The 24153-nt window shown below is 36.4% G+C and overlaps 2 protein-coding genes across 2 annotated transcripts in view; both read right to left on the bottom strand.

Annotated features, from left to right (window-relative positions):
- LOC139960602 (uncharacterized) overlaps positions 1 to 24153 on the bottom strand; it is a 187644-nt gene that overhangs the window by 133097 nt on the left and 30394 nt on the right. The gene's annotated exons all lie outside the window — the stretch shown is intronic.
- Positions 2996 to 24153, bottom strand: part of LOC139960604 (uncharacterized) — a 45191-nt gene continuing 24033 nt past the window's right edge. Inside the window, exons 3-19 of the mRNA XM_071959081.1 lie at positions 22712 to 24045; positions 22205 to 22342; positions 21689 to 21773; positions 17314 to 17637; positions 16120 to 16593; positions 15728 to 15954; positions 14916 to 15077; positions 14033 to 14185; positions 13024 to 13072; positions 11998 to 12314; positions 11422 to 11599; positions 10641 to 10964; positions 9169 to 9398; positions 5273 to 5410; positions 4623 to 4775; positions 3969 to 4029; positions 2996 to 3362 (exon numbers count right to left, since the gene is read on the bottom strand). Of these exons, the coding sequence (XP_071815182.1) occupies positions 3061 to 3362; positions 3969 to 4029; positions 4623 to 4775; positions 5273 to 5410; positions 9169 to 9398; positions 10641 to 10964; positions 11422 to 11599; positions 11998 to 12314; positions 13024 to 13072; positions 14033 to 14185; positions 14916 to 15077; positions 15728 to 15954; positions 16120 to 16593; positions 17314 to 17637; positions 21689 to 21773; positions 22205 to 22342; positions 22712 to 24045 (4649 nt within the window). The 3' untranslated portion in view covers positions 2996 to 3060. The remainder of the gene's footprint in view (positions 3363 to 3968; positions 4030 to 4622; positions 4776 to 5272; positions 5411 to 9168; positions 9399 to 10640; positions 10965 to 11421; positions 11600 to 11997; positions 12315 to 13023; positions 13073 to 14032; positions 14186 to 14915; positions 15078 to 15727; positions 15955 to 16119; positions 16594 to 17313; positions 17638 to 21688; positions 21774 to 22204; positions 22343 to 22711; positions 24046 to 24153) is intronic.

The raw sequence follows: 24153 nt of genomic DNA, 5'->3' as shown, positions 1-24153 counted from the left end.
TATGTATGTATGTATGTATGTATGTATGTATGTATGTATGTATGTATGTATGTATGTATGTATGTATGTATGTATGTATGTATGTATGTATGTGTGTATGTATGTATGTATGTGTGTATGTATGTATGTATGTATGTATGTATGTATGTATGTATGTATGTATGTATGTATGTATGTATGTATGTATGTATGTATGTATGTATGTATGTATGTATGTATGTATGTATGTATGTATGTATGTATGTATGTATGTATGTATGTATGTATGTATGTATGTATGTATGTATGTATGTATGTATGTATGTATGTATGTATGTATGTATGTATGTATGTATGTATGTATGTATGTATGTATGTATGCGTGTATGTATGTATGTATGTATGTATGTATGTATGTATGTATGTATGTATGTATGTATGTATGTATGTATGTATGTATGTATGTATGTATGTATGTATATGTGATCTTCCCGCAAGCAGGAACTTGCGAGAGAAGCCATGGAGGCTTTTAGACTCGCAAGCTGACTTTAAGGCCTCATCTGGAGTATGCTGTGCAGGCTTGGAACCCTTATTTTGCTAAGGATAAGGAAGTACTTGAAAAGGTCCAGAGGAGGGCTACTAGGATGATTAGTTCCTTAAAGAGGGTTCCTTATTATAGGCGGTTACAACTCTTGAATCTCACCACACTGGAGCTTAGGAGGTTACGTGGGGACTTGATCCAGGTTTTCAAGATTGTGTATGGTTTCGACAATTTATCCTTTCCGACTTTTTCATGTTTGCAAACAGTAGTTGTACTAGAGGTCATTGTCTTAAACTTCAAAAGTCGCATAGTAGGATTAATATTCGGCATAACTTTTTTTCTAATAGGGTTGTGAATGAGTGGAATAGTTTGCCTGAGAAAGTTGTACTTGCAAGTAGTGTCAATGGGTTTAAGAATGCTTTGGACAAGCACTTTAAGCATTGTAATCGGGTCTGAGTGTTTGTGTCTTCAGTTTTTTCCCTCTCTTTATAGGGTCCTCGATGGGGACTTAAGTGTCCCTCCTGATCCTTTTTTCTACTAAACTAAACTTAAGGCCTCATGATATTCACTAATCATGTTCCCAGGACAAAGCTTTGTAGGCAAAGCGACGCACAGAAGCAACTACTCGTGCTAACATCTCATCGTTTGATGGCTGACTGAATGTACAGTAGACATGCATCAAACTGCTTTTTGCACTATCGCTTCATTAGGTGGGATCTGCTATCCTGCATAAACTACTACCCACTTTGCAACATTACAGTTAAACCGACGGAAAGCTGCATACACAGACTAATATGGAAGTATTACATAAATGTAGGTGTGTTGCTTTTTCACTGCATTTTCCAGGGATAACTATGGCACTCCGAGAGGAGAACTGAAATAATACAAGCATGGAAAATGTTTGCCACGTGCTTCTTAGATACCGGACTTGCTCGAGTTATTAGAGGCGAAACAAAGTTTTCAAAGTTTATTCTTAAGTCAGGAGTATAGGGTTTACCACCCTGGTTGCTATAACATGTCTCTGTTGTGAAAAGTACAAATTCAATTTCAAAGTGGAATGCGCAATGTATATTATGTACAACGCAAAGCGCCCTAACTTTTATCAAGGCTTCACTGCTTAAACACATGGCGATACACTGTTTCAACATTCTTCCTAGTTCAATTTCTGTGGGCCCAAATGACCTAGACTAGGGTCTAGGCCTAGCTTTATAGTTAACACCTTGATGTTTGGCTGGACCATCAGCTAGGCCTGCGTAACTTATTTAATTTTGGTGTCTAATACTGGCGGCCATGGGGCCTAGGGAGCACAATTTACAACAGTCACAACTCCACAAAATACATGACATTTCAGCCGCCTCATGTCTTTGTGATATCGTGTTTACAAGGATTTCACAATTTCACCCCTAATAACCCCAAATGACCTTTGACCTTCCCAAAACAATAGGGATCTTGAACTCAACGTGTCACAACTACATACTAAATATGAAATTGGTCCAAGCTTCCCTTCTGGAGATATTGTGTTTACAAGGTTTTTAATTTGACACTTGGTGACCTCAAATGACCTTTGAACTCCTCTAAAAACTAATAGGCTTCTTCTACTCAATATGGTTCTCCTACACAGAAAATATGAGATTCCCTTATTGAGATATCATGGTTACAAGCAAGGCGTCACATGCACATACACATCCTCACACTCCTCCGCCTGAATGACTACAAAGGTTACGATTACCTTTGATAACGAAAATTATATTTGGCTTTTAGAGACTTTTACAGAAAATGTACAAAGAAACACTTAAGCAATTTGTTAACCATGTGGCCTGACAAAAAAAACTATATTGTCAATATATCTGTAATAATGTTACGGCTTAAGTGTAGAAGATGATAGAATTTCCAATTCTAATCTGTGAATAAATATGTTTACGTATGATGCTGCTAATTTAGTGCTCATAGCAACTTGTTAACACGCGAGAACTCCCTCATCATAAATCTATTCTGGACACATCGCCATACCAAGAATTGACTGAATCGGACATACAATTGTAGAGATATTGACATTTTATGAAACTTAAACGTCTTCATGAGATAGAAACCACAAACAATCGGGTACATCTACACGACATTGACTCAGCTTGTGGTTGCTGAGATAGCATGTTTACAATCTAGCCGGTACATCCACACACACACGCACACACACACGCACACACACGCCAACACACACACACCCACACACACACACAAGTCATCATGACTGCATTGATTATGATTCTTATCAAAACCAAACTTACAACATACACACACACGCTGGCATGATGCATAGGTTACTTGTAATTGTTTGCTTATCAAAGGCAAGAATAGCATACTGTATAGTCACATAAAGTATTTACATACATAACCATGTTAGAAGCTCAGACTGTAATTAACAGTGTATGCAGAAAGACTTGCTTACTTCTTCTGTCCCTCTCAAGTGAACAAATTCCTGGTTACATTACCACTGGTGATATGTTCATATCATTACTTGCCTACAATAACTCACAATATGATTATTCTGGGCACATGGTAGCTTGAACTACTGGATTTTTCCATCTAAAATCTCTGACAAGTTTTGCACATTCTTCATTTCCTTGTTCTGTTAAGGCATTTTCCAATTTTGTGACATTTGTGGGAGATATCAGTGAATTTTTGGTCAGCGTCTCTAACAAAATAATTCCTGGTGTTTGGTGCTTCTTGATATCTGTTATTCCTTCTTCAGGAAGTTGGAAAATATTTGCCAGCAGGGTAGATTGGTCTACATCAAGATGTTTTGATAAGTTCTGCTTTAGCTGATCAAAAGATTTGATGATGGCTGTAAGGTTGAAAGAAAGGGAAATTGCGACTCTTCATAAAGTGAATTAAAATTCGTCCTGTTTTAAGCAAACATTATCCAGAAATGTGAGACCACATAGATGTGTTTCTTACACTCAGGGACAAAATAAATCTTAAAGCTTTCAATGAGACTAAAAAGGAAATCTGATTTAACTCCCAGAGTGCATATTTAAAGCAGGTGGCTGAATTTCATTAATTGTTGTTTTCCACTGCAATGAGACTTGAATACAGTATCAATACTCAGTCTAAGTGTGTTGCTTTGGTATCAAAACTGATGTTTAACACCAAAGCACACATCAACACTTAACATAATTTAGGACTGCAATCCTTTCATATGAGACGTGTACATGTTAACTTACTTTTCATACATCAACATTTTACATACTGCCTACAATTCCTTACATATGAGATGTGTACACCTAATCTTACTTTGCAAAGAGGAGTCCAGGCTGCAGTTGACATGTCAACTATTTGCAATACTTGATATTAAAGAACCTTTTTCTAGTTTATAAATCTGGTAGTGAGTACAACATGGTAATGAAACATCTTCAGCTGCATTAACATGCTAAAGTAATTAATTACTCACATTCAGGTAGAATGAGCTGGAATGGAGATGTGATTTGGTCAATGTGTCGTAACTTTTCAATCTATGAAGAGGAAACAGAGGAAAGCTTTATGATTCCCCTAGAAAATTACTTCGTGCATATTTCACCTCTATCAATTAAGAGTGTGTCTCAAGAAGCAGTCTAACTAATAATTTAAGATGTGCAAATTAGGACTATTTTCTATGGAAATCATGAAACATTTCGTTCTTGTCATGTGTTAAAAGCCATTTCTTGCAATTTGATGAGTGTTAATGACATGAAGTTGGAGACATCATGAAAATGTTCTCATTGTGCACCAACATGACCATACCAGTATTAACCAAAGTTCACGTTAAGCCCTGCCCACTCATTAATATTCATGAGATGAGAACCAAGAACAATGGGGAACATCTACTCATCATGGAGCATCTATCTCCTAAATATAACATTGATTCAACTTGTGGTTGTTGAGATATCGTATTTACAAGCTGTTTTGGACAATTTTCCTCTCATAAATATTAATGAGGTAACATTGTTGTTGCAAAGAACATGTACAATCTACGTAGTTACAACAACGTACCAAGGATGAACTAAATCAGTCGTACTCCTCATATTCTAATCTTTCTTACTGATACATTAATTCAAAATCAAGTTACCTGCAACTGAATACTAAGCTGGAAAAGATTCCATCTTAACATCCCATATCTTGCTTCTATTTCCAGATTGGCAGTATCTTTGATCCCTTTATACTGAAGATGTAATTCTATCTTGTGTCTGTTCTTTAACCATAGGGTTTCCATGGCAACATCCTTTGAAGGAGAATAATCAGGTCTTTAATTATTATTTTCTAAATCTTTAGACTTTAAAGCATTAAAGTTGACATTGAAGAGGTTAAAGATAATGTGCTGACATTCTAAGAGATTACAGGTTCCATTCCTGCACAGATGTTTAATCTGTGACCTTGGGCAAGGCACTTATCCAAACAGCCCCCTCTTCACCCAGATGTATAAATGTAAACCTGCGAGATAACTTTCACTGTACTATATGATACTCCCATTGAGTCTTATTAAAAATTGAGAAAGAAACAGTTTCAATATTACATATGAAACATTGATTAAAATTAATGTATGATATAAACAACAGTTTTACAATATAACAACAAATGCTAGCACTACTACATATACCACTCAACAGATGCATAAAACTTTTCTTCCAACAAATGCAAATTACCTGTGGAACAGGAACTACCTGCTCTCTTTATATGTTGTCATAAAATAAATAAGAATATTTCACAGACATTACTCACCACTCTTCTTGGGTTACACTGTAATGTACTGGAGTTAGTGCTAACATGTAAAGTTGAAGTCATAGAATGGAGTTGAACAGACACAGGATCATGAATTATGGATCCCTTCTGCTGATAGATTTCTTCATTGATAAGGCTCTGTTAAAATAGAAATAAAGAATAATATTACAGTACATTATAATTAATGTTTATTTAAACATTACCATCAAGGCATACACCCATTGCATTGCCCCATGTATGATCAGGAAACAATAACAGCTCCCTAGTATGACCCTCTCATTAAAACTGGTGTGGACATTAATTGTTAAACAAGCAGCTACTATAAATATTTGATATATGGAGTGCAATATGGTCTAACTCTCTGTATGTGTTATCAAACACTGAACTCTGTTATAAAACACAAGCCTGTGACCTGAATCCCCACGTAATGAGGGGAATATAAACTGAAATCAGGGAGCTGTTATTACTATAATATACATTGATTGTCCACCAGATGCATTATCAAAGACCATTCCTACTGTATGTTCTTGATTATAAACTCTCCACTCTCTAATATTAGACAAGGTGTGTTTACAAATGTGTGTGTTACAATAATTGTTGTCAATTGTCAACGACCACAGACAAAAAATATAGTTGAACATGCAATTCTTGTTATAGGACATCTGGTCAGTGTGTTTTGTGGACTACAGGGTTATTTTCGACCATCAATGACCACAGACAGCCTGAACCAGCTAATCTCATATGAACCCTCGCTTGACTATATGTGAACACAATTTGACTTTCAGAGAGGTTTGTGCCTGTAGGGCATCAAGTTGAAACTTTATCATTCCACCGGTGCTGTGGCCGAGTGAATAAAGGTGGTGGCATTTGAAGCAATGAGGCTTATCAATTGGGAGGTTTCCGGGTTCGATACCCGGCCGGGTCATAGTAAGGGGGTTTATCATTCCCATCTACGGTTTACCAATCTGAAATGACTTTCTAAATTGAAAAAATTCCAAATTTGAGTTAAACTGTTGAATTGAAAGCCACCCAAATTGTAAGTTGTAATCCATAAGCCCTTGCAGATTTCTCCCAAATTTGTGGTTGCTTAAGCATTGTACTGCTTATTCCTATTTTTAAGTAACTCTGACATCAATTAAGTTTGAATTAAGGCAGATAACTGGAATCCGTGGGATAACAAGAGCCCAAGGGCACTGTGGTTCCTTGCTTGGGGTATATGACAATACACATAATATTATCAAGCAAGATTGGGCTGAAATAGTCCAAGTAATTGTGGTCCTACATGTTCCCATAAAGTAACCAACACTATAGCCAACACTTTTGTGATCACAAAATGTGATCGGGTTTTTTATCAAAAGGCACTTTTGAGATCTAAATATGGCGTCGCAAATGTAAGAAGAATAAGAGACCTACAAGCGTGTCAACAGATATGATAACAATGGTGACCTCAGATGACATGACCTTTAAGTTTCAAAATGTTCCACCACCCCATTCACAACTTGTCCCAAAATATCAACCATGTCACACCTTGGCATTGAGATTTAATTGCATTAAATGTCAACAAATTAACTTTGAACTTGTATGGAACTTCACACACAAAGGTCACCCGGAGGTCAACCAATTGAAATTTTTGATCGGTGAGATCTAAATAGAGCATGACTGTAAAAATTCAAACATTTTTTCTTTGCCCATTTTCTCCCCCCATAATACTACTTTCTTAACATTAGCTGACCTTTGGTGACCTTGGATCACATGACCGTTAAGTTTGAAAATATTCCCCTATACCATTTGCAACTTGTCCAAAAAAATCAACCTTGTCACACCTTGGCACTGGGAGTTATTGCATTAAATGTGTGGAAATTAACTTTGACCTCAAATAACTTCGCACACGAAGGTCAAATGGGGGTCAACCCATTGACATTTATGATCAGAAGGTACATTTAAAAACTGAAAATAGCATCGAAACTGTAAAAATCCACAAAACACGAAAAGGTCACCAGAGGTCAAATTGAGGTCAAGGGTCACCCAGATGCGGGTCAACAATTGGATTACATTGAAGCAACTCCCAACCCTAACGGACAATTTGTTCTCAAGTTGTCGCAAAAATACTAGTTTTTTATCATTAATTGACCTTTGGTGACCTTGTATCACATGACCGTTAAGTTTGAAAATATTCCCCTATACCATTTGCAACTACTCCAAAAATATCAAGCTTGTCACACCTCGGAACTGGGAGTTATTGCATTAAATGTCTGAAAATTAACTTTGACCTCATATAACTTCGCACACGAAGGTCACACGGGGGTCAACCCATTGACATTTATGATCAGAAGGTACCTTTGATATCTGAAAATAGCATCAAAACTGTAAAAATCCCTAAAACACTAAAAAGGTCACCAGAGGTCAACTTGAGGTCAAGGGTCACCCAGATGCGGGTCGACAATTGGATTACATTGAAGCAACTCCTAACCCTAACGGACAATTTGTTCTCAAGTTATCGCAAAAATACTAGTTTTTTATCATTAATTGACCTTTGGTGACCTCGGATCACATGACCGTTAAGTTTGAAAATATTCCCCTATACCATTTGCAACTTGTCTCAAAATATCAACTGTGTAACACCTTGGCACTGGGAGTTATTACACTAAATGTGTGAAAATTAACTTTGACCTCATATAACTTAACATACAAAGGTCACCTTGGGTCAACTTATTGACATTTTTGGTTGATGAGACCTGAATTAGAGCATCAAACTATACAAAACCAAACATTCTTTTCTTTGCCCATTTTCTACCCCCAAAATACTAGTTTTTTGACATTAATTGACCATTGGTGACCTCGGATCACATGACCGTTAAGTTTGAAAATATTCCCCTATACCATTTGCAACTTGTCCAAAAATATCAACCATGCCACACCTTGGAATTGGGAGTTGTTGCATTAAATGTCTGAAAATTAACTTTGACCTTGTATAACTTCGTACACGAAGGTCACATGGATGTCAACCAATTGACATTTTTGATCGGAAGGTACCTTTGATATCCAAATCTAGCATCAAAACCAAACATTTTCTTTTTTGATCGTTTCCTCCCAAAATAAGCACATTTTTTCTAATGTGACCTTTGACCTTGGTTTCAGATGTAGTTTAATCTCCTGATTCCAAAAAACAAAACGAAAAGTCTGTACAACCATCCTAACTCCGACCGAAAAACTTTGACCCCATATAACTTCGCACATAAAGGTCACACGGGGTCAACCTATTGACATTTATGATCAGAAGGTACCTTTGACATCTGAAAATAGCATCGAAACTGTAAAAATCCCAAAAACACGAAAAGGTCACCAGAGGTCAAATTGAGGTCAAGGGTCACCCAGATGCGGGTCGACAATTGGATTACATTGAGGCAACTCCCAACCCTAACAGACATTTCGTTCTCAAGTTATTGCAAAAATACTAGTTTTTTTATCATTAATTGACCTTTGGTGACCTCGGATCACATGACCGTTAAGTTTGAAAATGCTCCCCTAACCAGTTCACAACTTGTCCCAAAATATCAATCTTGTCGCACATTGGCACTGGGAGTTATTGCAGTTTTAATATTTTCGGTTTTTGGACCATAACTGACCTTTGGTGACCTTTGTGGGCACCAAAAACAATAGGGCACACCATCTCCATATGGCGGATCTATAGTCCAAGTTTGGCCTCAATCCAACATTCCCTTATTGAGATAGAGCGTACCCAAGCAAGTGTCACAGACGCACACACACACACACGCATACACACATACATACACCCTTACACACACACATACGCCAACCTGACTGCATAAGTTCCTTTTGCTAAAGCAAGGAACCAAAAAGCAATACCACTTGAGCTGACAAAATCTACTACTTACTTTATGTTCTAGTGAGTCATCATTATGAAACCAAAGATGAATTGTCAATTGATCCCCCGAATCAGAAACTCTGTTTACAATCGGTAACACGCAGACACGCTTCAACATCTTGGGTATGAAAGGGACGTGAAGACCAATGAGACATGGTTTCTCAGCTTCAACTGCAAAGTGCTGACTATTCATAGAGCAGCTGATGTGTTTCCTTTCTTGGCTCCATTTGATAATTTTATCTGAAGATTTAAAAAAATGTTTTGCTAGATAAGTATTTATAACATGTTGACAGGTAGAACACCAATCCTAATATATACCAAAGATGATTTTAAAGGGAAAGTCTTGTGTTAGAAAATGCAACACTGCATACAGAACATCAAAACAGTACAATATCTTGTTGTTCACTCAATTTATAATTGCAAGGTTGCCAGATAAATTGTGTTGCTAACTACAGCTTGCCATAGCTTGAAGTGCTTTTTCCTCCTTTAATGATCTTGTTTATTTATCCCAAATAAACAAATGATTGAGGTCAAATTTGGTTTGTGGAACAAATGATTGAGGTCATCAGGTCAATGTACTACTGAGAAGAGAAGGGTTCCTTGAAAAAACCTGTTGGCTTTGTGATTCCTTGCCATACAATGTGCTCAAAATTCCACATAACAATCAGACTAATGTAGAGCAAGTGAGTTAAATTTGTCTAAATTTGTCTTAAATTTGTCTATGGATTAAGTGAGAGCCAGAAAAGAAAATCATAGTAGCAGAGACCTCCCAAATTAATCATAGCTTTAATTTTGGACTAATCACTATTACAAGGTTTACAGATTTTGACACCTGTTGACCTCATGTGACTTTGACTAGGGTTCATACACTCACCAAGCTAGATCTACGTACTAAGTATGAAGTTCAAGAAAGATAAACTATTTGAGATATCATGTTTACATATTCACAGAATAGAATAGGGTTCTTGTACTCAATAAAACAGATCCACATACCAAGTATGAAGTTCATCCACTATGAAATTTGCGAGTTACTGAGTAATTTGCATAGATTCCTTTCGACTGTAGCAAGGAATCAAACATAATCTGTTGGTACAAAACCTCCGTCTTGAGATAATCATTTTAACATTACACAGAACCAGAAAACCAGAGGGCTTAGTGATTTTATTGCCAATATAGCATTCTTGTACTAATGTGGTTTCACATATCAAGTGTGACTTTCATCCCAGCTTCACTGTTGCAGTTATGCAGGAATCTAATAGTGTAGATACAGGAATGCACTTTCCAAAGTAGGAGTTTGTTATATCTGCAAGCAGTTGTACAAGTGGTCAGCCATACAGTGAAGCAAGCATAAACAGTACATCGGGGGTGACATACAAACACACTAAACTCATGTACATACCTCTGTCGATACAACAAGTTTAAGTAACTAAATATAATGATCAATGGACTAATAAACACAATGCAAAAGAAACAGAAACACACCTGTTTGTAGTACACCAGAGTACACATCAAGACCCGTCTGGTCAGCTGGAGTAAAAGCACAGTGTGGAATAATCAAAGTGACCGGCTTGTGTAAGGTAAGGTTTTCTGGACCAAATTTCACAAAAGGGGTCAATCTTAGACTCTTCTTTGGGAAAGGTCCATTGATGGTAGGTTCAGTAGAAACCCACAGACTAACAATCCTTCCAGTGTGTAATGCCCCAGCTGGTACAAGGAGAATAACACCTGCGATAAACATCTCTCCTCCATGCTGATCAAAGTACTGCTCCTTATAAAGATTGGATCCTGGGAACAAAGGAAGTCTCTCTGGAGGAGAAAAGTAATATATTTCAAGTGAAAGGAAAGTGATTTTGCCACTTCAATGCCACTTCAATGCATCAACACATTTAATGAAAATAGTCTCTTTAACACTTCTACTTGTAGAAACAAAATAATTAAGAATCACAGTAATTTTAATTGTTGACAGTAAACATTAGACATGAAATGTTTGACCTGATTGATGAAAAGAGATATAGAAGAGAATATTTTGTTGAAAGTAACAAGAATTAGTTTTATTTCAGGTATCTAGATCATATTCATATGATGTAGCTATTTTGTGAGTAATTTTCCTAAAATAAATAAAAATACTTCTTCTTCCATAACAACTGAAACAACAAGGGCTTGAAATGTGTTCCTAGAGTGTGATATAACATTGAGGTAAATTATATCAGGTAGAAATATTAAAAGAAGTATCCATGTAGCTAAATACATAGGGTATCTTTACCATGCTCTTCCTTTGCAATTTGCAATATCCGTCTTCCCAAGTCCAGTTTTCCATTAGACAATTTCAAGGCTCTTTGGACATCCAGTCTCTTGTAACCCGCTTCTATCAAAATTGTGTAATTTACTGACAATTTTGATTCCATCTTTGAGATTACTTCCTGTTTCTCTGGAAGTTTCACCTGAAAAAATGTTGATATATTACAAATTGTTTATCAAATTCACAATTTTGATCATACTTTCATAATGATATAAAACTAATTACTGCATTTGATTTGGCTTTAGTGAATATTCTACACAGACTTGCTGTACACTTGATCTCTACAAACATAACTTTATGTAAGCAGAAATATTCAGTGAAATGCTCTGTTTCTTTTACAATGAGTAAAAAGAAGTTTTTATAGTACCGGAGTAATAATTAATTTCCTGTTTTGTGACTTGCATGGCAGCAAAAAGGCTACTTTTCATATCAGAAAATACAGGACTAAAGTATTCTAAGATCTTGATGTTATGCAAAGTAACCATTGTTGTATTCAAGCTTAAAGTTTCAAAGTCTTGATAGTTTTTACAAAGCACGAACCATTTTGTTAACATCTTTTCCCCCTTCGTTTTCCTTTCCATTCTTCTCCTGTGACGTGTCGATGTACTCCAGCACCAGTCTTGCCACCTTATTAAAGTGAATAGCTTTCAATCCTTCATACATTCTGATCATTCTGTCTGGCATGATGAGTTCTCTTTCATCCAATATTTTCATCAGCATCTTTCCAGATTCTGCTGCTTCCTGAATTGTTTCATTTTCTGCAGGCTTTAGCTCAAAATACACGCCTAGCTTTGCACAATGTTGTTTATCCAGAAGCTTGGCAATGTCTCCTCTCAACTTTTCATATTTGTGAAAGCCTGAAAGTGAGGACATAACATCCACTTGACTTTCGAAGGAATATAGCAAAGACTAGATATCACATGTAGCAATAAGAGCACCTGAATCACATGCTAATTGAGTGGTAGTTTTGAACTATGAGCAATGTTCACAGCTTACATGCACAACTACACAACAGGCCCACAAGAAGCATGCAACCAACATAGAGAACTTTGATATGGAAGGCAACCTCTGGTGCATGCACACCATAAATTATTGGTTAAGTATACTGTCCACAACTTGCATGCAACTTTTCCACTTTAAGCCCTTGTCTTGTGCATAAATTCTGGTCTTGTATACAGCTTAACCTTCAAGGTTGCTTGGAGCTACCAAGTAGGAAGTGAGCATACGAACTAAAAATGAAAGCATGCAAATAGGACTTAGAAATGTTTGGGTTCAGCAGAATGATTAAATTTCTTGCCATCAAAAATGTGTATGTTTCCCAATAAACAATGTTGATATAAGTAACATTTGGTGTGTCTCCTGCTAAAACCAAATGCTATTACCTTTTCACCTCTACTTTATGTGTGCCTATTTTTTCATCTCCACTAATACACACTTACCTGGTGTATGTCTAAGAATAAAGAGCATTAATTTGTCTACTTCAAACTTCACTTAGATGCAGGTCAGGGTGGACTTCTAAAACTAGCTAAGTCCAACCATTTGTTCCACTTCCACATAAAAACTCACCTGGGTGCAGAATTTCCTGGCTTTCTGGAGATAAGAGAATGTTTTTCACCTGAAGGACAAGAGAAAAACAAAAATTATATGACTAATGAAAACTTTAAATGTAAGAATATTTAACATACAATTATGCAGGCTATCTATCACACCCCTGTGAATGATCAGATTTAAAATAGGAATGTAATGTAGAAAAAAGGCTGTTACAGACAATAAATGTGTGAAATCCCCAAAGAAAAGGAATGCTGACAACAGCATACCTATTATTTATGCAGTATTTATTCATTGGTACCTAAACAAAGTTTCCCAGAACTGTTGACCTGTGTATGTAATAACATACAGGTCATATGTACACTTTTTTTTAGCAATTCACTGCATTTTAAGTTACTGCATATTTAGAAAGTAAAATGAAAGAGTCATAAAAAGTTGGAAAACAGGATGAAAATAAGAAAGATAACCAGGTTCACTGGAGTGACTGAAAAACTAAGAATACATTAAAAAAAGACTACTGTGATAAAATTTAATTCAATTATCCTCTACACTGCATTTTTCGAAGAAAAGCATCCATGAGAGAACATGCCAACAAATAACTATAATTCAGTCACAGCACTAACATTCACTTTTTTAGCAATTCACTGCATTTTAAGTTACTGCATATTTAGAAAGTAAAATGAAAGAGTCATAAAAAGTTGGAAAACAGGATGAAAATAAGAAAGATAACCAGGTTCACTGGAGTGACTGAAAAACTATAAGAATACATTAAAAAAAGACTACTGTGATAAAATTTAATTCAATTATCCTCTACACTGCATTTTTCGAAGAAAAGCATCCATGAGAGAACATGCCAACAAATAACTATAATTTAGTCACAGCACTAACATTATTTAGTCAGCCTGCAAACAGCTGCAAGACTTCCAACATATAGGACATTACTTAGCAGATGGGAGAAGATGCTGCTTAATATTATGTAGTGAAGAGACATATGAGAGCTGGAAGATAATCAACAGACATAACTCACCTTTGATTGGAGGATAAGGGCTGCCTGGTTCATTTCATTTTGCGACACTTTTAATTTCACATCAACCATGTCAGTGTCTCCATCTTTGTCCCTTGTAAGTCTGAACTGATGAGAGACTCTACTGGCAGCACAGAGGTAATCAATGTCCACATGCTAATAGATAAAAGACATTGAAAAATGTTCTTAGGATGAGAATGAATGTTAAACGTTTAAAGAAACAGTGTCACAAATGAGATATAAGAATTAAAGAAAAGCTGGTAAGGAACCAAGACATGTTTTCATGTACAAATCCTTACATTTCATGGGCAGCTGGTGAAGATTTTACTTTCCTATTGTAATAAGAATTCCATGACATTATTGAGGTTAAGATCGTTCCAATGGGCAGGAAGTCTACAGAAACATATTTATGTCATTGTGGATAAACACCGGCTTATATCAATCATTTTCTGTGTAGAGAGTGTTCAGAGATTGTCTAGGCAGGTATGTAATTGTCTGAATCATTTCTGCTCTCATGACAGCATCCAAATACATCCCAATACAAGAATTGAGAGTGTGCCACAATATCTGAACATTGCCTCAAATACAAATGGAGGTGAATCATAGACACCAAAAGTAAAGCCACGGTGAACGAAGCTATTCGCAATATCGTTCAAAAGAACCAAACTTCACTTCCTTATTCACACACCAGGAATACCAACCAGCACAAGATACTGCTCAACAGCACTGCACAGCAGAAAGTTGCCTATATTGTGGTTCCTGCTGGGATTTTGAACCAGAAACACTCTAATTGCTACACAATTTGATCCACTTTAAGTAACTAATCCTTAACTACAAGCCTTGTAATGTGAAAAGACAAACTTCAATAGCATTGGCAATTACAAACCTTTGTTGATTCTTCCTTCGTCAGATGGTAACCACCACGGGGAGATGACATGATCAGATCAATGTAAGAAACATGGTCTCTGCCGTCATTCAATGTCCGGGTAATTTGAAATGTTGTATAGTTTCCTAGACACAGTTTGGAATGGTGGTCCTCTAACAGCAACTAAACCATAAGAACAAGAAGATTTAAATTGCAAAGAACACACAGAGAGTTGATTATACAATTTGTTGTGCCTTCACTCTGTACAGAAAGATCAATACTGCTTTAGCAAGTAACATCTTTGTTTCCATGATTTTGCTCACATTACCAATGTTGCTTGTTTTTTTCAGATCATCCCACCCTCTTAATCCTTGTTGTGCACACTTTGAGCCACAATCAAAATTTGGGCCATCTGAATGATTTTGAGGGGAACCACATATTTTGTAAGAAAATGAAAGTTTGACCGAAGAAATAAAATATAATGTTAGTAAAATACCATCATCTGCCCTCTATTAGACTATCAGCATTCTCCATTTATGACTATGGGGATACTGTCAGATGACAGAAACATGTGTTATGTCAACGTCAAGTTTAAATATTTTCATTTCAAATTTCAGATCTTCTTTTCGATGTGCTACGATGAATCAACAAAATTATGTCACACAAATGCATCTTTAACAAAATCACTTCATAATTTGCCAGTGAAGCATGATAAAAGTCACTAAACAAATAAAGTAACATTGCCAGTACTCGACTTACAAATTACAATATAAACCAGAACTGACCTCTAAGCTACTACAGATATCACCATGGTAACAAGAGATTATCCTCACCTTGTACTCTTCATCACTGTCCTTACAGAAACAAACAGTTATTAAGACGTCATCTCTGACATCAAGTATCCCATCAATAAATGGAACAATACGGAATATATGCTTCTGTTCTGTTTCTTGGTTGACTAAATTAACAAAGACGTAGCTCAGGAAGGTTATGTCAAGACTGATCTTCTCCGCGTCTAGCTTCCAATCAATAGATTTCTCCTCAGTCCAAGTTATTTCACCTATAATAAATAATATTAAATAAAGTATATTATTTGGTAAACTGAAATACAGTAAATATCAAGAGCCTATTAGGTAAGAACTGATTCTCAGCATATAACTCATTGTACTTCTCCTGGTACATTTGTCAAGTGCATTTTAAAGTGTTTATTGGCAACCATCATTACCTTCTTGTAAATTTTCTTCATCTTTCAGACCAGTGAAGATAATAACATCATGTCGATCTGGCTCAGGGATAATAGCCGAGTGAGGAATAGTCAGCTGGGCTGGCTTGTTGAGGGTGAGCCCTTCTGGCTCTAGTTTTACCAGAGGTGTCATTCTGCCCCTACGAGCACTGCCAGGGAGGCGTATGGTGGGATCATAGATCACTTTAACAGCAATTACACGATCAGAGGATAAAGCATCATCAGGAATAGTCAGATGTACTCCCATGATGCTTATAGTTCCACCTTCATACTTTATCCTGTGTTCAATGTATGAATGATGTTGTCTCATTTCAAGTACTTGTGAATCTTTTCTTTGTTTTGGTAGGTCTTCTCTCTCCATCAAACTTTCCTTACTATGGTCATGATCTTCCTCTCTTTCATCAGAACCTTGTGATGGAGTTGATTCATCATCAGGGTCAAATTTGACTTTTTCAACTGAAAATAGAATAATGGAAACACAAACACCATTAAATGAAGCTTTTACATCTAAAAATAAAATCTGCCATACTGAGCCACATTCATCCCTAATCAGGGAATAAATTAATGTCCAAATTCTGCACAGAGTTTTGTCTCCTATAAATACTATGGTTCCTGTGTAATAAAACTGCTATGCATCTTTGCACTTGCATAGCAATTTGCCCATATTACATAGCATTTTTCTATGTGATACTGGATAATTTAATCATTCCCTGCTAATCTAAAGTTCAGTAATAGAAATGTCTAGCAATTGAATAATAAGAGGTATTATTGAAGGAATCATAATATAAAATGTAATAGATATGTAATACAAGCCTTATGTTGTTAGAGAATTTGACAACAGGAGTATCAAAAGAATCTAGCATCATGTCTGAGATTGACCAGACGGCTTAAATGGATCCTTGAAACATTGGCTAATCCTTGGGACCTATTTTTTTTTAGCATTTTTCTATTTTCAATCATTTACTATGAAGAAATTAACCAAATGGCAACAAGTAATTGGTCAAAAGATTCACTTGTAGTTACTTTCACAATACATACACAGTGAAAATAAAATAACAAATTGCCTGAAAACCGAATATTAACCCCTGACTCACACACATTTCTAGAGTTTTTACTGTACTGTACTGTACTATTTTGGTTTCAACTATTCTGATTACATATTTTATTAATTCTTACCAGGCCAGTCAAGCAGATGTGGTGATCGGTTCTCTTCAAACTGAAAGGGGTCAACTTTAGACTGATATGGAGCTAAGTGATATTCATTTGTTCGGTTTAGCTGAATATAAACCAAACCCTTCTGTAGGTTAGTGACATCATACATATTGATGATGTTTCTTGTCTTCATGAAGTTAATCAGAGTGATTCCTGGTGTCTCTATCAGAGAAACCCGGCGTAGCATATCAGTTTCTGCTGGTGGTAGACGGAACAGAGTTGCTAATTTCAGAGTGCTGTCTAGAGTAAGATCTTGGGCAACGTTGACCATTAATCTGCCGTAATCAGCTGGAAGATAAATAAAGTAACCACCAATATAGTTCAGGATCTCACTCAGCAAAACAAACCAATTGATAAAACCGATTATTAAATAATGGATGAGATCACACATTTTGCTATTTGTCACTTGATTATTAGATTGTTTTCTATTATTTATATAAAGCAATAAAAGACATTTCTTTTAAATCAGTTCAATAGCGGAAGATGATATCATTTCTGTGGAATCTGTATGAATTTACTTCCTAGTAACCTATACAGTCAAGTTGGCGTGTGTATGTGCGTGGGTGTATGTGCTTTTATTTTGTATTCTGATTGAGGACTTGAACAAATGAATTCCAGGTTCTCGTATGTGGTTTCTAAAGAATCACTATGTCCTTGCAAGAATTCTATTGTTATGTGGTATTATTTAAGTTAGGGTACGTGGATTAGAACAATGGAAAAAACAAAGAGGACCTCGGTCTGAATGTAAAACACAGCTGTGTGTGTGTGTGTGACCACGCCCTAGTTTGTAAACATGATTTCTCAAGATGGGTAACCTCTGCAATTATCATATTTGGCATGTGGCTTCCCCATAATTAGAAGAACCTTATTGTTTTTACTGAAGGTCAAAGGTCAGAAGAGTGAAAGCTGTGGAAATCTCAAAGCGCTGTATCTCCAGGACAAGAACATCAAAGGAGTTCATAAATCTAAGGTAGGATAGCCGTATGTAATGTATTGTTTAAATACGATATATCCAGATGACAGATAAAAAATTGTATTGTAATATTATGCATGTTACTTCCTTATGAAAAGTACAGAAACCCCATTGTTTCGGGTGGAGGTCAAAGGTCATTTGCAGTTAGCAGAGGGAAAAATGTGAAAATCACAAAAATGCTGTATCTCATGAACCTGAACATCAATGGAGGTCATATATGCATGGTATGATCGCCTTATATCGTGTAAGGTTTATGCACAATTTGGTGTAGGTCAAAGTTCATTTAAGGTCACCAGGGGTCAAATATGATATCTCCACGTGGCTCTCATATTTGTCATGTGGCTTCCCTGAAATGAGTACAAGAAAGCTATTCTTTTGGGATCATCAAAGGTCACACTCTGTAAAGCCTTACAAACACAAACCATGTAAACAGGACATCCCAAGATAGGCTACATCACATTGAGCTCATACTTTGCATGTGTCTTTCTTATAGTAAGTACAAGAACACTAATGTTTTGTGTGGATGTCATAGGTCATTTAGGGTCTGTAAAGGTCCAGATATCAAAATATATAATAGATCTCATCAGGTTAAGTACAGTATTAACCAGAATGCAAAAAATGCATTGTGGTTTCGATGATTTAACATGAGCAGTTTTCTTCATGAATCTGACGAAATGTATAGTGAGGGTGTACATTTTTACAAGAGTTTCATTATTTGACCTCTGATGACCCTAAATGACCTTTGACCTCTACCAAAATCAATAGGCTACTTGTACTCAATGTTGTACTTGTACACACTAAGTATGAAGTTGATCCGACCTTCCCTTCTTGAGATATCGTGTTTACAAGGTTTTCACAATTTGACCCCTGGTGACCCCAAATGACCTTTGACTTCCACCAAAAACAATAGGCTCCTTTTACTTAATGTGGTACTCCTACACACTAAATATAAAATTGGTTTGACCTTCCCTTCTTGAGATATCGTGTTTACAAACGGCTTCACAAACGCACTCACACAGACACACACACGCATGTTTGTATTACATTCAGACCGAGGACCCCATTTTATTTTCCATTGTTTAATTCCACGTACCCTAACCTTAACAATACCCCATACTATAGAATTCTTCCGAGAACGTGGTGATTCTTAAGAAATCACAACAGAGGACCTGGAATTCTTTTGTTCAAGTCCTCTGTCAGAATACAAAACAAACGCACACACACACACAGGCACACACATACGCCATCATGAATGCAAAGGTTACGATTGTCATCGAAACCAAAATGAAAAGTCAGCTCTTTGTTGTTAGACTGAGCATGCAAAATAAACTACATATGACAAACAATGTTTCTCTGTCTTTCTTTTATTGCTGTGCTGTTTTGTCACATGATTCCCTGTCATCAAACCATGTAAGCACTGACTCTATTTTGATTTATACTGCTCTCCATCTCCAGTATAACAGAGTTATTAGCGTGTAAATACTCTTGTGCTGAATATATAATGTATCTAAGGCAAGTATACACTGGGAGGGGTTACCCTCTGGTTACAGTACTGTTGATGTAACTGCTCATCTACACAACAGTGTTACCATAGCAACTTTAACTGCCACTGTTTTAAAACATTGCAACAGCCTTAAAATGATATTGAAAAATGATTCAAACTAATAAAAAAATCTACGATCTACTTCACTTGACGACATGAAAGTAGATCACATTATAAAGGGGAAATTAGGTAAGGCTTTTATTTTCTACATATTTTACAAGAAAGACATTGGAGGTGTTGATATGCTTTATGTTATTTGCTTGTTGACCCCAGCACACTTTGTCAGTTTGAAATGAGTTTCTTATCCAATAGAACGCCACTATAACAGACATCAACGGTACAATTGATATTACTTGCATTAGTTTGGATGAAGACTATGTTGAATGATTTTCTCTGTGTCAGAAAATGCTTGATCTGCATTTGTGAGGCCATGTAAGGCATTTAGATTTGTGTTGCTAAGGAACAGCGAATCCTGTTGTCTGCTACTTATGGCAATTTACACTACGCATGCACTGTCCTGGTATGCTGTATGTATTTTTCATATGCAGTCCAATCTTTTTAAAGGAACTAGCAACTTTGCAATTGCAAAATTGCAATAAACATTGATACGTGCATCACTTAGCTAAATTCTGGGTTTGCTTAGTTCTTTTCCAGGACTGTGGCTGTTATCCAATCATGATTTGTTGTAGAAGGGATACATGAATACAAGGGGTAGGATGGATGTTAAGTGCTACCATGGTGCACATCACATGACCCTCCATGGTTATTATGATTATTTTTCACACATCTCCTAATTGACATACTTAAGCTTGTCTAGTCACCTGGTTAAATGTGTCTATGATTGACCCCCAAATGACCTTAGTAAAATTGCTATAAATTTGTTTCAAATATACAACCAATACTTAGATGTGTTAGTTTGTTTGTATTAATAGTGATCACATGACTACCAGAGGGGTATGTGCTTTCCTGTACACAATGTCCTTTCAAAAAAAGGTTGTTCTGAAACCAAAAGCTTATTACTGACCACATCCCTAACTAGAAAGAAAGGTTTTCAGATATAAAAGTAGAAATCTCTTTTGGAAAAAAAATTATCCAGCTATAATGCTTTTAGGGTTTCTACACTTTCCCCGTTGCTGAGCTCAAATGACCTCTGACCTTCACAATGAATAACTGGGCTCTTGAACTCATTATAGGAAAGTCATATGTCACTATGACATCTGATCAAGCGCCTATGTTATGATGTCATGTTTAGATTTTCCAGAATGTAACCTCTACTGAACCCAACTGACCTGTACCTTCCACCAAAAACAATAGGGTTTGTGCTCATTATAGGGAAGCCATAGCCCTATATACCAGCCACTGTAGTTTTCTGGAAATATCATATTTACATAGTGTTCATGTTTCCAAATATGAAATGTACCCCAGTTATCCTTCTGAAGTTAAAGCGTTTACAAACAAATGTCACATACATACACACACCATTACCATCGCATAGATTCCTTCTGCCTTTGGCATGAAATCAAATAGATTTAACCTGTTTCTATGAGACTCCTTGATTATTTTACACCTCTGCAGAGCTCACTTAACTTTTAATATCTTAACATAATTGATAGTTTGACAATCCATCCTACACTACTTAAATTGACTCAAGTCAACACCCCTTTACCCACCTCGACCCCCCCCCCCCTTCTGCAATCTCCCTGACAGCTTTAAAAGCTGTAGGTAGGACTATTAAAGGATAAAAAGACTTAACATAAGGAAATATTAAACTGTCTGGAAATTAACAACAAGCAGCAGTAATGATCTTTTCATTGTGATCCTACCTGCCAACGTTGATTCCTGTGATATGTCTAGAGTTTCACGTTCTTCAAGTAGGGTTTCTTCCTCCGCAACAGAAGCGGAGTAAGCCTGCAAAATAAACAAAGTAGGAAAGATATCTTACTTGGTGTACTGACACATTAAAAAAAGAACCTCAGTTTCATGTCTCTCACCTGTCAATTTACACCAATTCAGTCTTTAGCTGATAAAAGCAACTGATTTAGCATAGGTTAATGTACTCATTACTCACTTCACACTACTTGTAATCAAATGCAGCATGACTTTGAACATTTGTTTTTAACTCATTGAACTATTTCTGTAAAGCTTAAGATTTTGTTGTTAACTTGTAAAATCTTTAACAGTGGAACGTTTGATCATAAATTCAACACAGTAATGGTCTCGTTAGAATATTTTGCTAACTTTAAAAACACGCACTTCTTTTGTTACTGATGGTATACTGGCTACAGATACACACTGTTCTATATTCATAATTCACTTACTATATACTTAATCATACTTACCAATTCTTTCTGATTAAAGGCTTCCCTAGTCTGCTTCAGGACCTCTTGTAAAGCCATGGATTCCTTGGCATATTCCAGTTGAGACTTCACAAGTTCATCTTTTGTAGCTCTTAGACTTGATTTAGCCTCTTCCAGCTCCTGTCATGTAAACAACACAGTGAATGAGACAAGAAGAATGCACCTCCAAGTGGTTACTTGCCACAAATTAAAGTTCATAGCAACATTGAAGGAGCCTGTGTCTGAAGGGAACATTATTCAAGTTGACAAATTTCTTCACACTTAGTTTTAGGCAGGCTGAAAAGATAACCTTTTGACTTTTACCTGAGGGGGTGACCATATTGCAAAATTACTACCTTGCTCAGATAAAATCACAAGTTTAATTTAGTACTGAAAATTGTGACCTAACCTTCAAAAGGAACTTCCAAGAACGGTGGAACTACTGTTCTAGAAAAAGGAATGTATCACATTGAAGAACAGACGTTCAATTATATCAATTAGATTAATTACATTTTTCAATGTCATCAGCTTGTTTTCAGTTGTATTCAATCTATCTCTGAAGTGTTGTCTTTCTTCCTCTGTTGTCGTTAGTCTTCCAGTCAGCTGTTGTCTTTCTTCGTCTGTTGTCTTTAGTCTTCCAGTCAGCTGTTGTCTATCCTCCTCTGATGTCTTTAGTCTTCCAGTCAACTGTTGTCTTTCCTCCTCTGTTGTCTGTAGTCTTCCAGTCAGCTGTTGTCTTTCCTCCTCTGTTGTCTTTAGTCTTCCAGTCAGCTGTTGTCTTTCTTCCTCTGTTGCCTTCAATGTATCTTTGAATTGTTGTCTTTCCTCCTCTGTTGTCTTCAGTCTTCCAGTCAGCTGTTGTCTTTCTCCCTCTGTTGCCTTCAATGTATCTTTGAATTGTTGTCTTTCCTCCTCTGTTGTCTTCAGTCTTCCAGTCAGCTGTTGTCTTTCCTCCTCTGTTGTCTTTAGTCTTCCAGTCAGCTGTTGTCTTTCTTCCTCTGTTGCCTTCAATGTATCTTTGAATTGTTGTCTTTCCTCCTCTGTTGTCTTCAGTCTTCCAGTCAGCTGTTGTCTTTCTCCCTCTGTTGCCTGCAGTGTATCTTTCAATTGTTGTCTGTCTTCCTCTGTTGTCTTTAATGTTTCAGCAACTGTTTGTCTTTCCGCCTCTGTTGTCTTTAGTCTTTCTATAAATTGTTGTCTCTCATCTTCTAATTCTGTTAGTTTATCACTGAGTTGTTGTCTTTCCTCCTCTGTTGTCTGTAGTCTTCCAGTCAGCTGTTTTCTTTCTTCCTCTGATGTCTTTAATGTTTCAGCAACTGTTTGTCTTTCCTCCTCTGTTGTCTTTAGTTGTCCTATAAATTGTTGTCTCTCATCTTCTAATTCTGTTAATGTATCACCGAGTCGTTGTCTTTCCTCCTCTGTTGTCTTTATTCTTCCAATCAGTTGTTGTCTTTCCTCCTCTGTTGTCTTTAGTCTTCTAGTCAGCTGTTGTCTTTCTTCCTCTGTTGCCTTCAATGTATCTTTGAATTGTTGTCTTTCCTCCTCTGTTGTCTTTAGTTGTCCTATAAATTGTTGTCTCTCATCTTCTAATTCTGTTAGTTTATCACTGAGTTTTTGTCTCTCCTCCTCTGCAGTGTTAAGTCTTCCAGTAATTTGATGCTTTTCACCTTCTGATATTGCTAGTTTATCAGTGAGTTGTTGTTTTTCCTCCTCTGATGCCTTTAGTCTTCCAGTGAGCTGTTTTTTTTCATCTTCTGATTCACTCAGTTTGTGAGAGAGTTCCTGCCTTTTGCCTTCTAATGCCTGTAGTTGATCCTTTAGTTCTTTCTTGGTTAACTTTGAATCTGAAACAAACGTACAAGATGCAAAGATTGTCTTCCATCCGAGAGATTAGTTATGTAAAATAAACACAGTTCAATATATCTTCATAATTTATGCAGTAAAAACTTCCA

The sequence above is a fragment of the Apostichopus japonicus genome, chromosome 19, assembly GCF_037975245.1.
Source record: "Apostichopus japonicus isolate 1M-3 chromosome 19, ASM3797524v1, whole genome shotgun sequence".
In the NCBI taxonomy this organism is placed as follows: Eukaryota; Metazoa; Echinodermata; class Holothuroidea; order Aspidochirotida; family Stichopodidae; genus Apostichopus; species Apostichopus japonicus.
The sequence above is the reverse complement of the archived record's forward strand: the minus strand, read 5'-3'. Positions and strand labels throughout refer to the sequence as shown.